Genomic DNA, 12,640 nt, shown 5'->3' with positions numbered 1-12,640 from the left:
GCGTGTCACGCGTGCGCCTATTTCTATGCCAGTTCTATGCACGTTGCCTTCGCACGTTAAACCAAACGGGATAGCGGTATTGGCTGTCCGTTCGCTATCGTCAGCCAGCGTACATACGCAGCTGGCGGCAGTGACAGCGGTATTAGCGGTAACGGTGGCCAAAAGAACAGCGGTCGTGGTTAGTCGGACCGCAGTCCACGTCGACGGCGGTTGTGTGCTCTTGAAAGACTCTCTTCGCGACTGCAGCGATCCTCGCAGCGATCTTTGCTCGCGCGCCGGACAATGAAAGACACAACGGACGAGAATCAAGGTATGTCCCGACGTTGAAAATAAGAAAATGCAGCATCGAACTGAACGGAATCGCGTGGAGAACCAGAGAATTCAAAAAATCCCTTGGAAATACATTCTGAGACTGTTGCAAATTGCATAAAATACATACCGTGTGTTCTAAACCGATAAATAGGAATATAATATATTAACAATTCTTTTATTTTATATACTAAATTATTATAAGACTGTCTCTTGGATCGAAACCAGATTCTATTTAGTTTCTACTTATCGTTAGAACGAACAATGTTTGCGACGATGCAGTAGTCGAAATTTGAATAATTAATTACGCCGCAAGAATCAACTCCGATAAACAGCTTTACTTAGAAAGAAGGAAGGAAGACATTAATTAATATCATTGGCTACGGGCAGTAAGCACATATGCGTTTTGTCGAGCACGACGAGCTCCGTTGCTATTTTTACGTCGGCTTTAAGGATCGACACTACGTATATGTTGTATTCTTTGAACCTTACTAGCGCATCATGTGAGAGTTTACGCTACGCTTGTCACGCTCGCGCATATCAATGCGATATATATGCAACGCAAACGCAAACTCGTGGCCGCGAACGCGCGTCACAATCGCGTGTGTCTCGTCGCGCGCCACGTGCGAGGACGTTCTATTTTCGCACCGCGAATTTTCGACCGGTCCAGACCGAACGGAACGTTGTCGGAAACACGTGTTGCCGCGACAGTGCATTCGACAAAATTCAATTTTGAATCCAAGAAATTGTAGGATACTGTCACGCACATTGTTGTCGACAAATATTGCAAGCAACTTAGGAATGTAGGCGACATCATGTCGACGACAATGTTTCTCGGTCTAGACGAAGCTTTCGTATAACAGCGAGAAGAGGCGGATGTAGATAGGTGCACGTGACCCAAAGAGCAAATTCCGCTGTATTAGTCATTATTATAAATATTGTTTTACCTCCTTCTTCGAAGCAGAGTCGTCACATTCCTTCCTCTTCTTTTTCTTCTTCGTCGGAGTCTCTCCACAATTCCTCAGGATAAGTATTCGTCTGCCGGGCCTGGCGGCAGAAAAAAACGAGAAAAAAATTTAACTATAAGAGAGAGAGAGAGAGAGAGGTGAGAGGCAAAAGTAAACTGTAAGAGAGAAAGATACGAGAGATGAAATTAAGATGCAGCTAGGCAGAGACTGTAGTCAAAACAACATAACGTGGGGCTGCAATCCCGCTAGTTAAAAATTTACTTAAAGAAGAAGAAGAAGAAAAATGCGAAGAAAAAGCAAAGGTAAACATTCATTTAAAGAAGAAGAAAATATACCACCTTTTGTCATTGCAGGGACAAATCCACGTATTCAGATTCTAAAAGTCTCGAAGGAGAGACGTGCAAAGAGTTCAGGAGGTGTGTAATTAAGATGCAACCACGGCGATGTAACTGAACAACTTCGCCTTTGTGTTTCATAATGTCGCAATTACTCGCAGTTGAGCGTTAATTATGAATCGACAAGAATTTTATAGATTCGCAAGTCACGCTTTGTTGGAACACGCCACGCCAATGATACACGCTCACGTAGCCGCGTGAAAATGTAAAAGTGTGACCAGGGTGTCCGGGAAATCACGATTGATCTTGAAACACATTAAATACATTTCTTTTCAGCTGCACCTTTCGTATTTATAAATAAATTTTTTTTTAATCGCGTTCTTTGCCTTTACGTTGTAAGCAGATACGTGATTAGAATTAAAAAAAAAAAATGCAGGTAGATGCGAGATGTGGAAAACGCTGTCGAGAAAAAAGGAAAAAAGATAAATTTATTTAGAAAAATGCTTCAGAGGTTTCTTTCAGAAAGAATGACGTTTAAGGCTGTGGTCAACTTGACGCTACAAATGCTTCGAAGCATTCCTCTTCTCCTTTCTTTCAACGAAGAAAGAAGGAAAAGAAGAACGCTTCAAAGTATTTTAGCGTCAAATTGACCGTAGCCAAAAGAATACTTTTTCGAAATTCAGATTCAGATTTCACAAAGGGTAAACTGCGCTTCTCGACTATTTTTTCCATTTTATAAATTTCGCGTCGAAGACCTGAGAGGCCTGAGAACGAAACTCGAGCTTTCGACTCCGGACACCCTTTATATCGCTCGACTTTGCACATTGCACGTCGCCTCGTTTCTCACTCGAGGACTCCGCGGAAGAAAGGGAGAAGACGGAACGGAAACAGAACGGACACATTCACGTTCGAGGATGTACCATAGCGAAGTTAATCTTCTGACCGGAATTCAAAATTTGCGCGAGAATTAAAGCGGCGGACTAGGGTTCGTTCCTCGTAATAACCGAGTACTTCATTTTTTTTTTTCTTTCATCATCCTTTTTCTTTCTCTTCGATGCGTAAAATACACACCTATCTTATTTTAAGTATTATTAGCATAGCACGGCTGCCACGGCTGTGGGGATCAGGTTTTGTGCGATATTTCTTTCTGCACCTAACAAACGGAAGGGTTGAACGATACGGCACACGGCGCTGCCAACCCTAACCTGATCTGACGTGACGTACGCAGTACGCATGCGACGGTGCGACGGCGGCCGTCGGGGGCGTCGGGACGTCTCTGTCCACTGCGGTCATCACCTTCACCTCGCTGCAGCGTCCGCGACACGTGACACGTGTCGCGCGCGTATGGTCACGCGGCATGACGATAGGTAAGCTCACCCCCGCTCAAACCCCTATCCTTGCGGCGATCGAGAACGCTGGTCCATGGTTCGGGCCCGGGGCGCGTATCTACGGCGAAGAAAACGGACGAAGGAGACGAAAATTGAGCGAGCGAATCTCCGGGTGATGCGACGCCGCAGTGCTGTCCACCCTCCCGGCCGCGCGTGTCTTTTCATAGTTTTCATCGATCTTCCACGCGGGAGTAGCGCGTGCCAGCGATAAATACGACACGCATCGTCGTCGCCGTCTCGTTCCCTTGCAAGACATTTTGCACATCCGATGCATTTATCCGCGCGATCTTGCTGGACGCTTCGCGTCCTCCGGGTGACACAGCACTCGAAGGGGTGTACACTGCAATCCTTTTCCTTATGCTTGCAGAGACCGACGTGTCCGCGCTGTGCATCGATGTGTCGAGGGTGAAATCGTTGGCCGGAGAACCGCGGAAGTCCGTAAGTGTCACGCTTTATCCTTTTTGTCGCATCAGTTTGCTGTCGTGTTTGAATTTTTTATATAGTGACGCAGCCGATTATTATCTCTCGGCCCTTTCTTGAAGACAAGGGTTTTACTTTTGCCGTTATCGCTATAATTACTCTTTAACTCTTTGCGGTCCGAATTATTTATCGTAAATGAGCGAGGATCAAGCGTCTCGTTTAATTGGCGGACCTAATAAAAATAAAAAAATTCTTATTATCTAGAGAGATTTATGAAGATCCTGAAAGTACAAAATTTGCTCATTATGAATTTGCATCTGATTCGGATGTATGGAAATACTATATGCGATAGACCACCACGAAGCATAATAAATTGATCAAAGACAAAGGAGTATCGAGCCGCAACATTATATAATAAATTGAATCCAGCTCGACGCGGGACATCAAAGGGTTAATATTATTCCGCGTATCTTTATGAAAGTAGTTGTTAATAATTCGACAGAGAGCTATGCCGCTGCCTGTATATCCTTTGCGAGTGGCACAGGCTTTCGCAGAAAACGTTATCAGAATAATTTAAATTATCGCATATATATATGTATGTATAACGAGCGTTTAAAGATTAGCGCCTCGTTCGCGAGAAAAGTGTGTATTTCACGAAAACTTTTGCGCCAGGTACTCCAATGGCAGGTAAATTTGTATCATGTGATTTATTTCTTTTTACATCACGTAGCGAACAACAAGCTCAAATTATTATACGGACAGTTAATGTCGATGCAGTAGATTATTATTATTATTATTATTCTAATCAGAACAAAAACAAAAAGATACAACGTACAAGTGTATTCGAATGATTATATTGGCGATCACACATACACACACACACACACACATTTCTTTCAATCCTGATTTTGTTAATTCAATCGGAGTGACGCATATCTCAATTATCACGTCACGCCATTTTCACTTCTTCCAAACCAGCTAGTTTATTTGCTTTTTTTAACCCCCCGCAATATACTATCATTTAAAGGTAATGTGACTCTCTGGTTTTTCTATAGATTACTAATTTTTGATATTATATTCTTGTGGTGATGTTTTTCTTTTTAATTATATATATATATATATAACTCTAATTATAAATTATACAATAATTTAATATATTTTAATATACATTATATATTTTTTCCCTGAATGATTTAAAATTTCTTCTACTTTGATCTATTACAGTTTAATTGATTTAGAACAAAGTTGAGTGAGCCGTTATAAAGTTTATTAAGTAATTGAGATATGCTCTCTGTGTATTTCCTTGTAATAAACAGAATTATACGTCAAAGTAGTGTAGTCGATACAAGCGAAGTTTTCAAAGAAATAAATGATCGCTTTGCTAATGTGACACTCACGATTTATATAGTGATATATGTTACTTTATAATGTGGTATATTAAACTGAGGAAATATCTATCTACATTTATAGAATTATCGGAGCCGGAATACATCACAGATATGGATATTGTAGCCAAAATTTGATTATTTGACAGAAGGGTAGAGCGCATATGTGTGCGCGTGTGTATGCCCTTAAGACAAACGGTCGGAGGGTATATATTCGGGTTCTATGACAAATTCATAATAATGCATGGTTGGCTATCTAAACAGTTTACAGGTATGCCCATGGTGTGTGGTTTTGTTGAGTTTTGTTCCATCATTCCGTCCTGGCTTTTCCATGTTATCACTGATTGGTCTACGAGGGTGCAGAACACACTACATATTGCTTACGATGCTTACAATTAGTTACGTGAGCGGTATGGTCTTCTGATTTTACATATCGTACATTTTGTATTTTAAGAGATTGGTGAAGCCCGTACGCTACCTTAAAAGATATCGACGTGTCCGCTTTATTCGCGAAAATCGGAACTTACTTCTTTTTTTCTCTTTTTCTGCAAGATCAGTAAAGAAGAAGAAAATTTAGTTGGAAATATTCATTAGAGATTCGCTAGGATTAATTACGTTGATATAATCCAATTATAACCCGCAATATCACAATGTGTTAAACACGATCTTTATTATTAATTGTTACGCAAAGCGGACGATATCTGAGGATTCTGGGTCATGATATGAAATTATCAGAATTCATCTTCCATACATCGCAATAATAAGACTCGTGCCATCAGATGCTGCAAGTAACGTTTATAGATTACGTTGCAATTTGTATTTGCATTAAACACATTATTTGCAATCTTTACGTGACTATACTGCTGAACAGAGAATAACGGTAGCTCGTGAATATTAATAATCCGCAAGTTGTGCTATCCGTAAAAATTAACAGATAAATTTTTTGAGCTGTATCGCTCCTATTACGCAGAATAAATGTTTGTTGTGCGTAATAAACCATTCACCTTTCACTTAAAAGGAGAAGATTAAGAGAAACGCTTTTTTCTTGGTATGACATAATTTCTGACCCGTGTAATTTCTTTTATAGGAGTGTAACAATGCACACGATGCCGATCCCGGTGGATGGACACCGTTGCTGGTACTGGGCGGTGCCACTTGCTGCCTGGGATCAGCATTACCAGCAGGGTATAACATAGGCGTCATGAACAATCCTGCTCATGTTCGTAGTAGACCAACATGCGATTCCGTCGAGCACGCAGTGTTATCTGAAACTATACTGTCGTATATTCGGCTTACAGCTTATGCAATCGTTCTGCAATGATAGTATCAGGGAAAAATATAACGTACAGTTGTCCAGCCATGAGCTTCAGATACTCTGGTCCGCTATAGTATCGGTCTTTCTTATCGGAGGTGTGTCTGGATCTTTAATTGCCAGTTGGCTGAGCGACAGATTCGGACGGAAAGGCGCGCTGAGCGTTGGAAATATTTGCGGGATCGTAGGAGCTATTCTGTTCTTGCTCGTACGAACCATGAACTCGGTCGAGCTTTTTCTAATTGGCCGAGCGATCGTTGGTGAGTCAAGGAGTCGTTAAGATTTAACCTTTCATCTTTCACCGGTCCTAATTGGACATTTATAATTAATATGAAAGCACATAATTATAGCGACAAGCATAATTTTAGCTGAAGGCAAGTACGAGCCTTCAATTTCTTTCTTCAATTTGGTTTTTGAATCTGCGTGATATATAATGTTTCGGAATATTCGTAGGACTCTCCGGCGGTCTAGCTACTGCTTTGCTCCCGATGTACATGACAGAAATAGCGCCTTTAAAATTGAGAGGTGCCGTCGGAGTCTTGTGTCAATTGGGCATCACCTGCGGCGTGCTGATGGGCCAGATCGCCGGGCTCAACACTGTCCTGGGCACTCCCGAATCCTGGCACATAATGTTAGCATCTTTCTCACCGCTATGCCTCATCGCATTATTATTAACTATCACTTTGCCAGAAAGTCCAAAGTATCTGTACATAATTAGAGGGGAACAGGGAAAGGCTCTTAAAGGTGCGTACAGCTGTTTTACGAACGACCATCCGAGTGTATAAGTTTTTAATCGTTTCACAATCTACGTTTTAGCTCGTGTTTATTACTTTTATATCTTGAATTCCGATTCTTTTTAGAACTTAGTCGTTTGCGCAACATGGACATAACGCTTCTGCAAAACGAGATCGCTGGCTTGCAAGAGGAATTAGCGGTGAGATCGACAAGCAAGACGTGGAGCATTAAGCGCGTGTTGAGAGAGCCGACCGTGAGACTACCTCTATTCTTAGTGTGCCTCATGCAATTTGGTCAGCAACTCAGTGGCATTAACGCAGTTTTTTACTATTCGAACACGATATTTCTTGGGGCTGGCCTGGGAATTACCGGTGCTCAATATGCGACTCTAGGCACTGGTGTCGCAAACATCGGGATGGCAGTTATCTCCGTGCCGATAATGTCGTTATTCAGCAGAAGAAAAGTATTCTTCCTGAGTTGTTACTTATGCATAGGATGCCTTATCGTCCTGCGCATCTCTATCGCACTACTCGTAAGTAAACAGTTTTAGTAGCATTGTATATTAAAATTTTACGATTTTATCGTGTTACAATTTCAGTTATATATGTAGATGATGGATTAAAAAACAAATAATGTTAAAATTAATCTTTACAGCACAAAGCCTCGTTCATGCCATGGGTTTGCACTGTCTCGGTGCTAGCGTACGTTATATTTTACGGCATCGGTCTCGGTCCTATACCGTTTTTCATCGGCTCCGAGCTATTCGACGTCGGTCCTAGACCTGCCGCTATGTCGTTAGGTAGCGTGTTCAATTGGGGAGGGAACTTCCTCGTCGGGATGTTGTTCCCCTTGTTACAGGCTGCGATCGGCTCGTACGTCTTCCTAATCTTCGCTGGGGCCATACTGATCTTGGTGCAGATCAATCAGTACGTAACACAGTTTTATTGTTGTTAGTCAACGCGCTGTACTCTGTTCGCAGCGTAACGTAAAACTGTTGTTATTTTTTACAGAATCTACTTGCCTGAAACGCGAGGTCGAGGTACGACGGATATAGCGGCAGCCATGACTCAAGGTTTCAAGTCAAGACCGAATGCAACACTCTTTGCGTAGATCAATTGCTTAACGTAACTCGATTAAGTACTTTTTATACGGTTTTTTAACAAAATCAACAAATTGTTACACTCGTACGCGAGTGACATTTCGCGCGTTGCTCACAACCGGTTTCATACGATCGAATGCACGAGTAATTTATTCGAGCGAGATTCAGGTACACCATGCGAGCGAGTTTTATACACTATTGTCTATTTGTATATATTCCATCCCGTAAATATCGGAAGCAATGGCGTAGAATGGTATCTCGTACACGCGAAGATGATTAAAGTAGCGCGGCTAGGATTTTTACATTTTATACAATATCTTAACGTACGATCACTGCCAATACGTAACATCAATTTATTCGAAGAGTTGCAATATTTAATGTTCAACGTTCTTGAAAAATCTTACAAAATTTTCGCTGCGCACATACATACCTATAGTAAATACATATAATTTATACAAATTTGCAACTAGCATCAATTGGGTCGTGTTCTAAAATTGCTGTACAATTGATCTAGCTGCTCGTAAAATACCAGGCACAGAACCGTATGCGGCGCTATCCTCAACCACGTTGGGAACGTTCCTTTGTACAGGCCGGTCAGACCCTCAGTACGGAATATCTTGATGAGCGCGTCCCCGAGTCCTTTGTACAGGGTACCTTTTCCGTTGGCGTCTGTCTCTGCATTTGCATACGTTTAAAATCACACATTTAATACAAGCTGATGACTTTCAAAGACAGCAATAAAAACGCATAAAGTTCACTTTCTTTACGAAATTTGCGACGCTATTAAACGGTCTGGCGTTAAGGGCGATACACCAATTCCTCGATTTTCTAAATGTTCTCTAATCGAGCGTTTTACATTGCGGTCAAGAAACTTTATGACGAGTCCTTTACGCAAAGCATATTTATAGTCACGCGCGTTAGGATCGTATTTATAGTTGCGCATTACATCGTATTGTATTTATAGTCGCGTATGCCAAGTTAATATTACCGTGAGATGCGATTTTGAGTCGCGCGAACGCGACAGGAAGTGATATTTTATCAGATAAGAATGAGTACGTTCTACATTTTGCCGAACAAATCCGACTCTCTTCGACGAGAGTTTATACAAAATTTCAATTTTGTGCAAATGTCGTTCATTGTTATAAGTTAACACGATACAATCGTGGCCTTTGATAAATCGCGCGTTTAACGTAGCAAATACTACGCGGTTTCTTGCGCAGTATACTTACGTTGATTGTACAATCGCGTGGCCAGGACGTCGAACGGCTGCATGGTGATGGCTACGCAACTACCTCCGATCACGGAGGCCAAGAAGGTCAGCAGTATCGGGCGATCTGGAAATATCTGAAAAAAATTAAGAACGCTCCGTTGCGCCGTACAGCGACGAGTGATCCTCGAATCTCGCACTGAGGTCTACCGGACTACCGATCGGCGCTTTCATACACCTCGACTTAGGAAATCTAAATTGCAGCCTTGGTGGAAAAATGTCAAGATTTTTTTGTACTAATTGGAACGTTTTTCAGAACAACTCACATCAGATAAAATGAAATATCTCAATAATGAAATATTTTAGAATTTTCCGGTATCCAACACATCTTTGTAGAAATAAATATACGGAATTTATCAGACATTTTCATACATACAGAAGTATTCCAAAAATCCTTATCCAATTATTTCTGAAAGTATCTGAGAAATTTTACATATGATTTCAGAATTTTTCACAAGACAATCTAAGACATGAAAAATTGTTAGAAAATTTCTAAGAAAATATAAGAAATTTTTTCACCAAAGAGAGATTAAGATTTCTTTTATATTTTAAAGTCACGGCACGCGTGGCCGGCATTCCTTTGGTTGCTCGCCGGCCAAATTCCTTTGGAAAATTGCTGGCTTCGACGAGAGCGAAGGAAACTCGAGACCTCAATGCGAGGAGGGAGGTATCTGGAAACGAGCGTGGAGACGATCAAGTGTTATTTACATTTAACGAGCGCAGCCAGTCCGACGCTAATCCGAAGGTGGTCAGCTGCGTCGCCGAGCCAACGAATACGCGCGGCATGTTGGCGTTCCATCCTCGATATAGAGCCGTGACGCCACCCTCCATCCACAGGAACCTGAAGGCGTCCCACGAACCCGAGTGATTGTGCTGGTAGCCTACGGCGATGGATTTCGCGGATTGCGCCTGTAACTGCGTCTTGACCTGGAATAATTGTACATACGATCCGATTAATCCACGTGCGAAGTGTAGCGCGCCGACCCGAAACTTATGACCTACATTTCTATAGGCAAAGATATTTTTTTATATCTTATACCTTTATTAAATCAACTTTTGGCCAGAGACATTTGTACGTGTTCACTTGCGAGCAACCATACTTTTTATTTTATTTTATGCTGTATCTTGTAAATCTATTTCGTAATTAATTTTATTCAAGATCGCTTCGTGGCAAATCTGATGTAATTAAAGTATCCTTCAAGTTCTCGAACGGGCAGGTGCCATTAAATCTTGAAAATTTTAAAAGTCCTCATTGTAACAGGTGGAGCACATATGTGTATAATTTTGTATGTATTACAGAGAAGGAACAGTCAACGGAAGAATCAATTTCGAGTTATAGTGTATATATCTTGATGAATAAATAAGAGACTCAAGGGCGATCGAGTAGATGATTACCAGGTACAACGGACTACCGAGGACGGCGCCGAGGCAGCCGGCCGTGCCGGACACCAGGGTGGTCCGCAGGACATCGGTGTTGCCTCGCTTGTCGACGATCAGCTCGTACCTCTGAGCGGACTTGTACACGCCCAGGCGGATGCCGTTGAGCACCACCTGGAAGGCGAGCGCGGGCACGAGCCCCGCCTGCAGGGCCAGCACGCCCTCGTGCTTGGCTATGAGATACGCGGCGTGCAGGGTGTTCTTGTAGATCTTCGTGTACGAGCCCCGGGCCTCCAGCTCACCCTGCAACTGCAGCCGCACCTTCACCACGTCCATGGGGTTCGTGAAGAAGCCGGCGCCCACCGCCGCCAGGGCGCCGATCGCGAACTCCACGCCCGGTCTGAGGAAAATAGAAGTTGAGGAGTTAGAGAGATAGTCGAAAGTAAAAAAAAAAATATCTTATTATTTCCTTTCATTATCCTAATTTACGAATGTTGGAAAGTTTATTTAGAATTAGTCGAAAATCCAACGCGATAATATTGTCGGATACGCTGAAAAATTATACATATATATTATATATTATATATATCTTCTTTTTCCTTTCCTTTTATTCTAATCTATGTAAATGTTGGAACGTTTAGAGATAGGTCGAAAACGCGATAATTGTCGGAGACACTGTAAAATTATCTTTTTTCCTTCCTTATCCTAATCTACGAACACGTTGGACAGTTTATTCGTTACTCTGTTCGTTAGTGCAAAAAAAAAAGGAAAGAAAATAAAATCTTTCAATCAATCTAATATTTTCTATTTGAATTTTATCAATTTTTATCAATATTTGCGCGAATAGTATAGCGTTTGCATTTGTAAATAAATAGTCGTCACGTGCAATAGTAAAATAAGATTCGTATGAAAAGTATTAAAAGATTTGTTGTCTTCCTATATTACATATAAATTATAAAATTAAATTTAATATATATTATATACCTATAAAGAATAATTAAATAAGAATCTTTAAATTGGAAAATTCTTAATTTTAACAAAAAGTCACTATCGATTATTCTTAATTCATTTTGATTTAGTAAAGTGATTTCGATTATCAATTTTACAAACTGGAACTACGAATTCCTTTTGATTCACCATATCACTCGCGTCCCCGGAAGTTATCGAGCATATAAACGCGCTATAATAGGGTGTCCCACTTAGAGAGTCACTTTTCATAAACTTTTTTTCGTCACATATTTTATTAATGAAAAAGTAGAAGACCATCGTGCATTTGTCAGTCTTCATCAAATTCATCAAAACAATCTCCGAAAGACTTAACGATCTTATTTTAATTCATTTTGAATCAGAGCTTAGGACTCGAGTCTTCATTGAGAGAACGCGCGAGTTCCGACACAAGTCGAAAGCAGGAAAGAAAAGTGACTCTTTAAACACCTCGCACTTCGCGTAGCCGCGTCAGAGAGACTGGCCGGTCGATTGTTACGTAACACTCGTGAATCACGCGCCGCCGGCTAAAGCGACACACAACTGTGGGCGAGATTGGGTCAAGAATAGTCGATGAACGAGGACAATGAAACGGGACGGCGCGCGACGATCCGACGCGATGAATGAAAACCCGTAACACAATGCTCACGTTTTCTCGGCGACCGCGCTCATCTCTCGGATGGGAAGAGATAGAGAGTGAGCTGATTTTTTTCAAGCTGCTCCGATCCCGATCCCGCCGGGGAGCAACGGCGGTTTATATCGGAGCGCTGCGCCGGCGGCGTCGCGTGCGTTGACTTACGTTCGTATACGTGTATGTAGCAATCCTGACGTACGTTTACATCACATCCCCCGCGTCGACAGCGTTTACACGCGCGATAACGGCCATTTAATTATCGGGCTGTATTGCATGCTGCAATACTTTTAGCTTTAGGGGATATATAAACTTCTAATATCTCAAAATATTTTAAAAACCTCGGTCTCTCGAACAAAGTAACAGACTATTCTTAATAGAATATAATATAAATCGTTTATCTTGCAATTTGTGTATTACAACCATTTAT

At 41.5% G+C, this 12,640-nt stretch overlaps 2 protein-coding genes and 1 long non-coding RNA gene across 10 annotated transcripts in view; 1 reads left to right on the top strand and 2 right to left on the bottom strand.

Annotated features, from left to right (window-relative positions):
- LOC143896369 (uncharacterized) overlaps nt 1-1,727 on the bottom strand; it is a 17,425-nt gene extending 15,698 nt beyond the window's left edge. The window contains exons 1-2 of the long non-coding RNA XR_013256620.1: nt 1,616-1,727; nt 1,257-1,356 (exon numbers count right to left, since the gene is read on the bottom strand). This is a non-coding gene — a long non-coding RNA (uncharacterized LOC143896369). The remainder of the gene's footprint in view (nt 1-1,256; nt 1,357-1,615) is intronic.
- LOC143896298 (solute carrier family 2, facilitated glucose transporter member 1) lies at nt 141-10,283 on the top strand. 6 transcript variants are annotated; one of them, XM_077404077.1, is made up of 9 exons: nt 2,184-2,597; nt 2,708-2,979; nt 3,368-3,438; nt 5,893-6,024; nt 6,104-6,377; nt 6,571-6,861; nt 6,978-7,384; nt 7,507-7,778; nt 7,863-10,283. In XM_077404077.1, exons 2-9 carry the CDS (start codon nt 2,970-2,972, stop codon nt 7,960-7,962), a joined length of 1,557 nt encoding a protein of 518 aa, XP_077260203.1. In that variant the 5' UTR covers nt 2,184-2,597; nt 2,708-2,969; the 3' UTR covers nt 7,963-10,283. The 6 variants fall into 6 exon arrangements, with proteins under 6 accessions (XP_077260184.1, XP_077260203.1, XP_077260193.1 ...); XM_077404058.1 differs by lacking the exons at nt 2,184-2,597; nt 2,708-2,979 and adding an exon at nt 141-310; XM_077404067.1 differs by having other exon boundaries at nt 2,184-2,979.
- On the bottom strand, nt 7,608-12,640 carry LOC143896338 (solute carrier family 25 member 35). 3 transcript variants are annotated; one of them, XM_077404169.1, is made up of 5 exons: nt 12,379-12,640; nt 10,614-10,995; nt 9,927-10,145; nt 9,181-9,295; nt 7,608-8,626 (listed from the first exon to the last, which is right to left on the bottom strand). In XM_077404169.1, the coding sequence occupies exons 2-5, from the start codon at nt 10,929-10,931 to the stop codon at nt 8,424-8,426; spliced, it is 855 nt and encodes a 284-aa protein (XP_077260295.1). In that variant the 5' UTR covers nt 10,932-10,995; nt 12,379-12,640; the 3' UTR covers nt 7,608-8,423. The 3 variants fall into 3 exon arrangements, with proteins under 3 accessions (XP_077260295.1, XP_077260277.1, XP_077260286.1); XM_077404151.1 differs by lacking the exon at nt 12,379-12,640 and adding an exon at nt 12,229-12,372; XM_077404160.1 differs by lacking the exon at nt 12,379-12,640 and adding an exon at nt 11,580-11,721.

Source organism: Temnothorax americanus, unplaced genomic scaffold (assembly GCF_048541705.1).
Source record: "Temnothorax americanus isolate GAGA-0224 unplaced genomic scaffold, ASM4854170v1 Scaffold1, whole genome shotgun sequence".
Classification (NCBI taxonomy): domain Eukaryota; kingdom Metazoa; phylum Arthropoda; class Insecta; order Hymenoptera; family Formicidae; genus Temnothorax; species Temnothorax americanus.
This window is presented reverse-complemented; position numbering and strand designations above follow the sequence as displayed.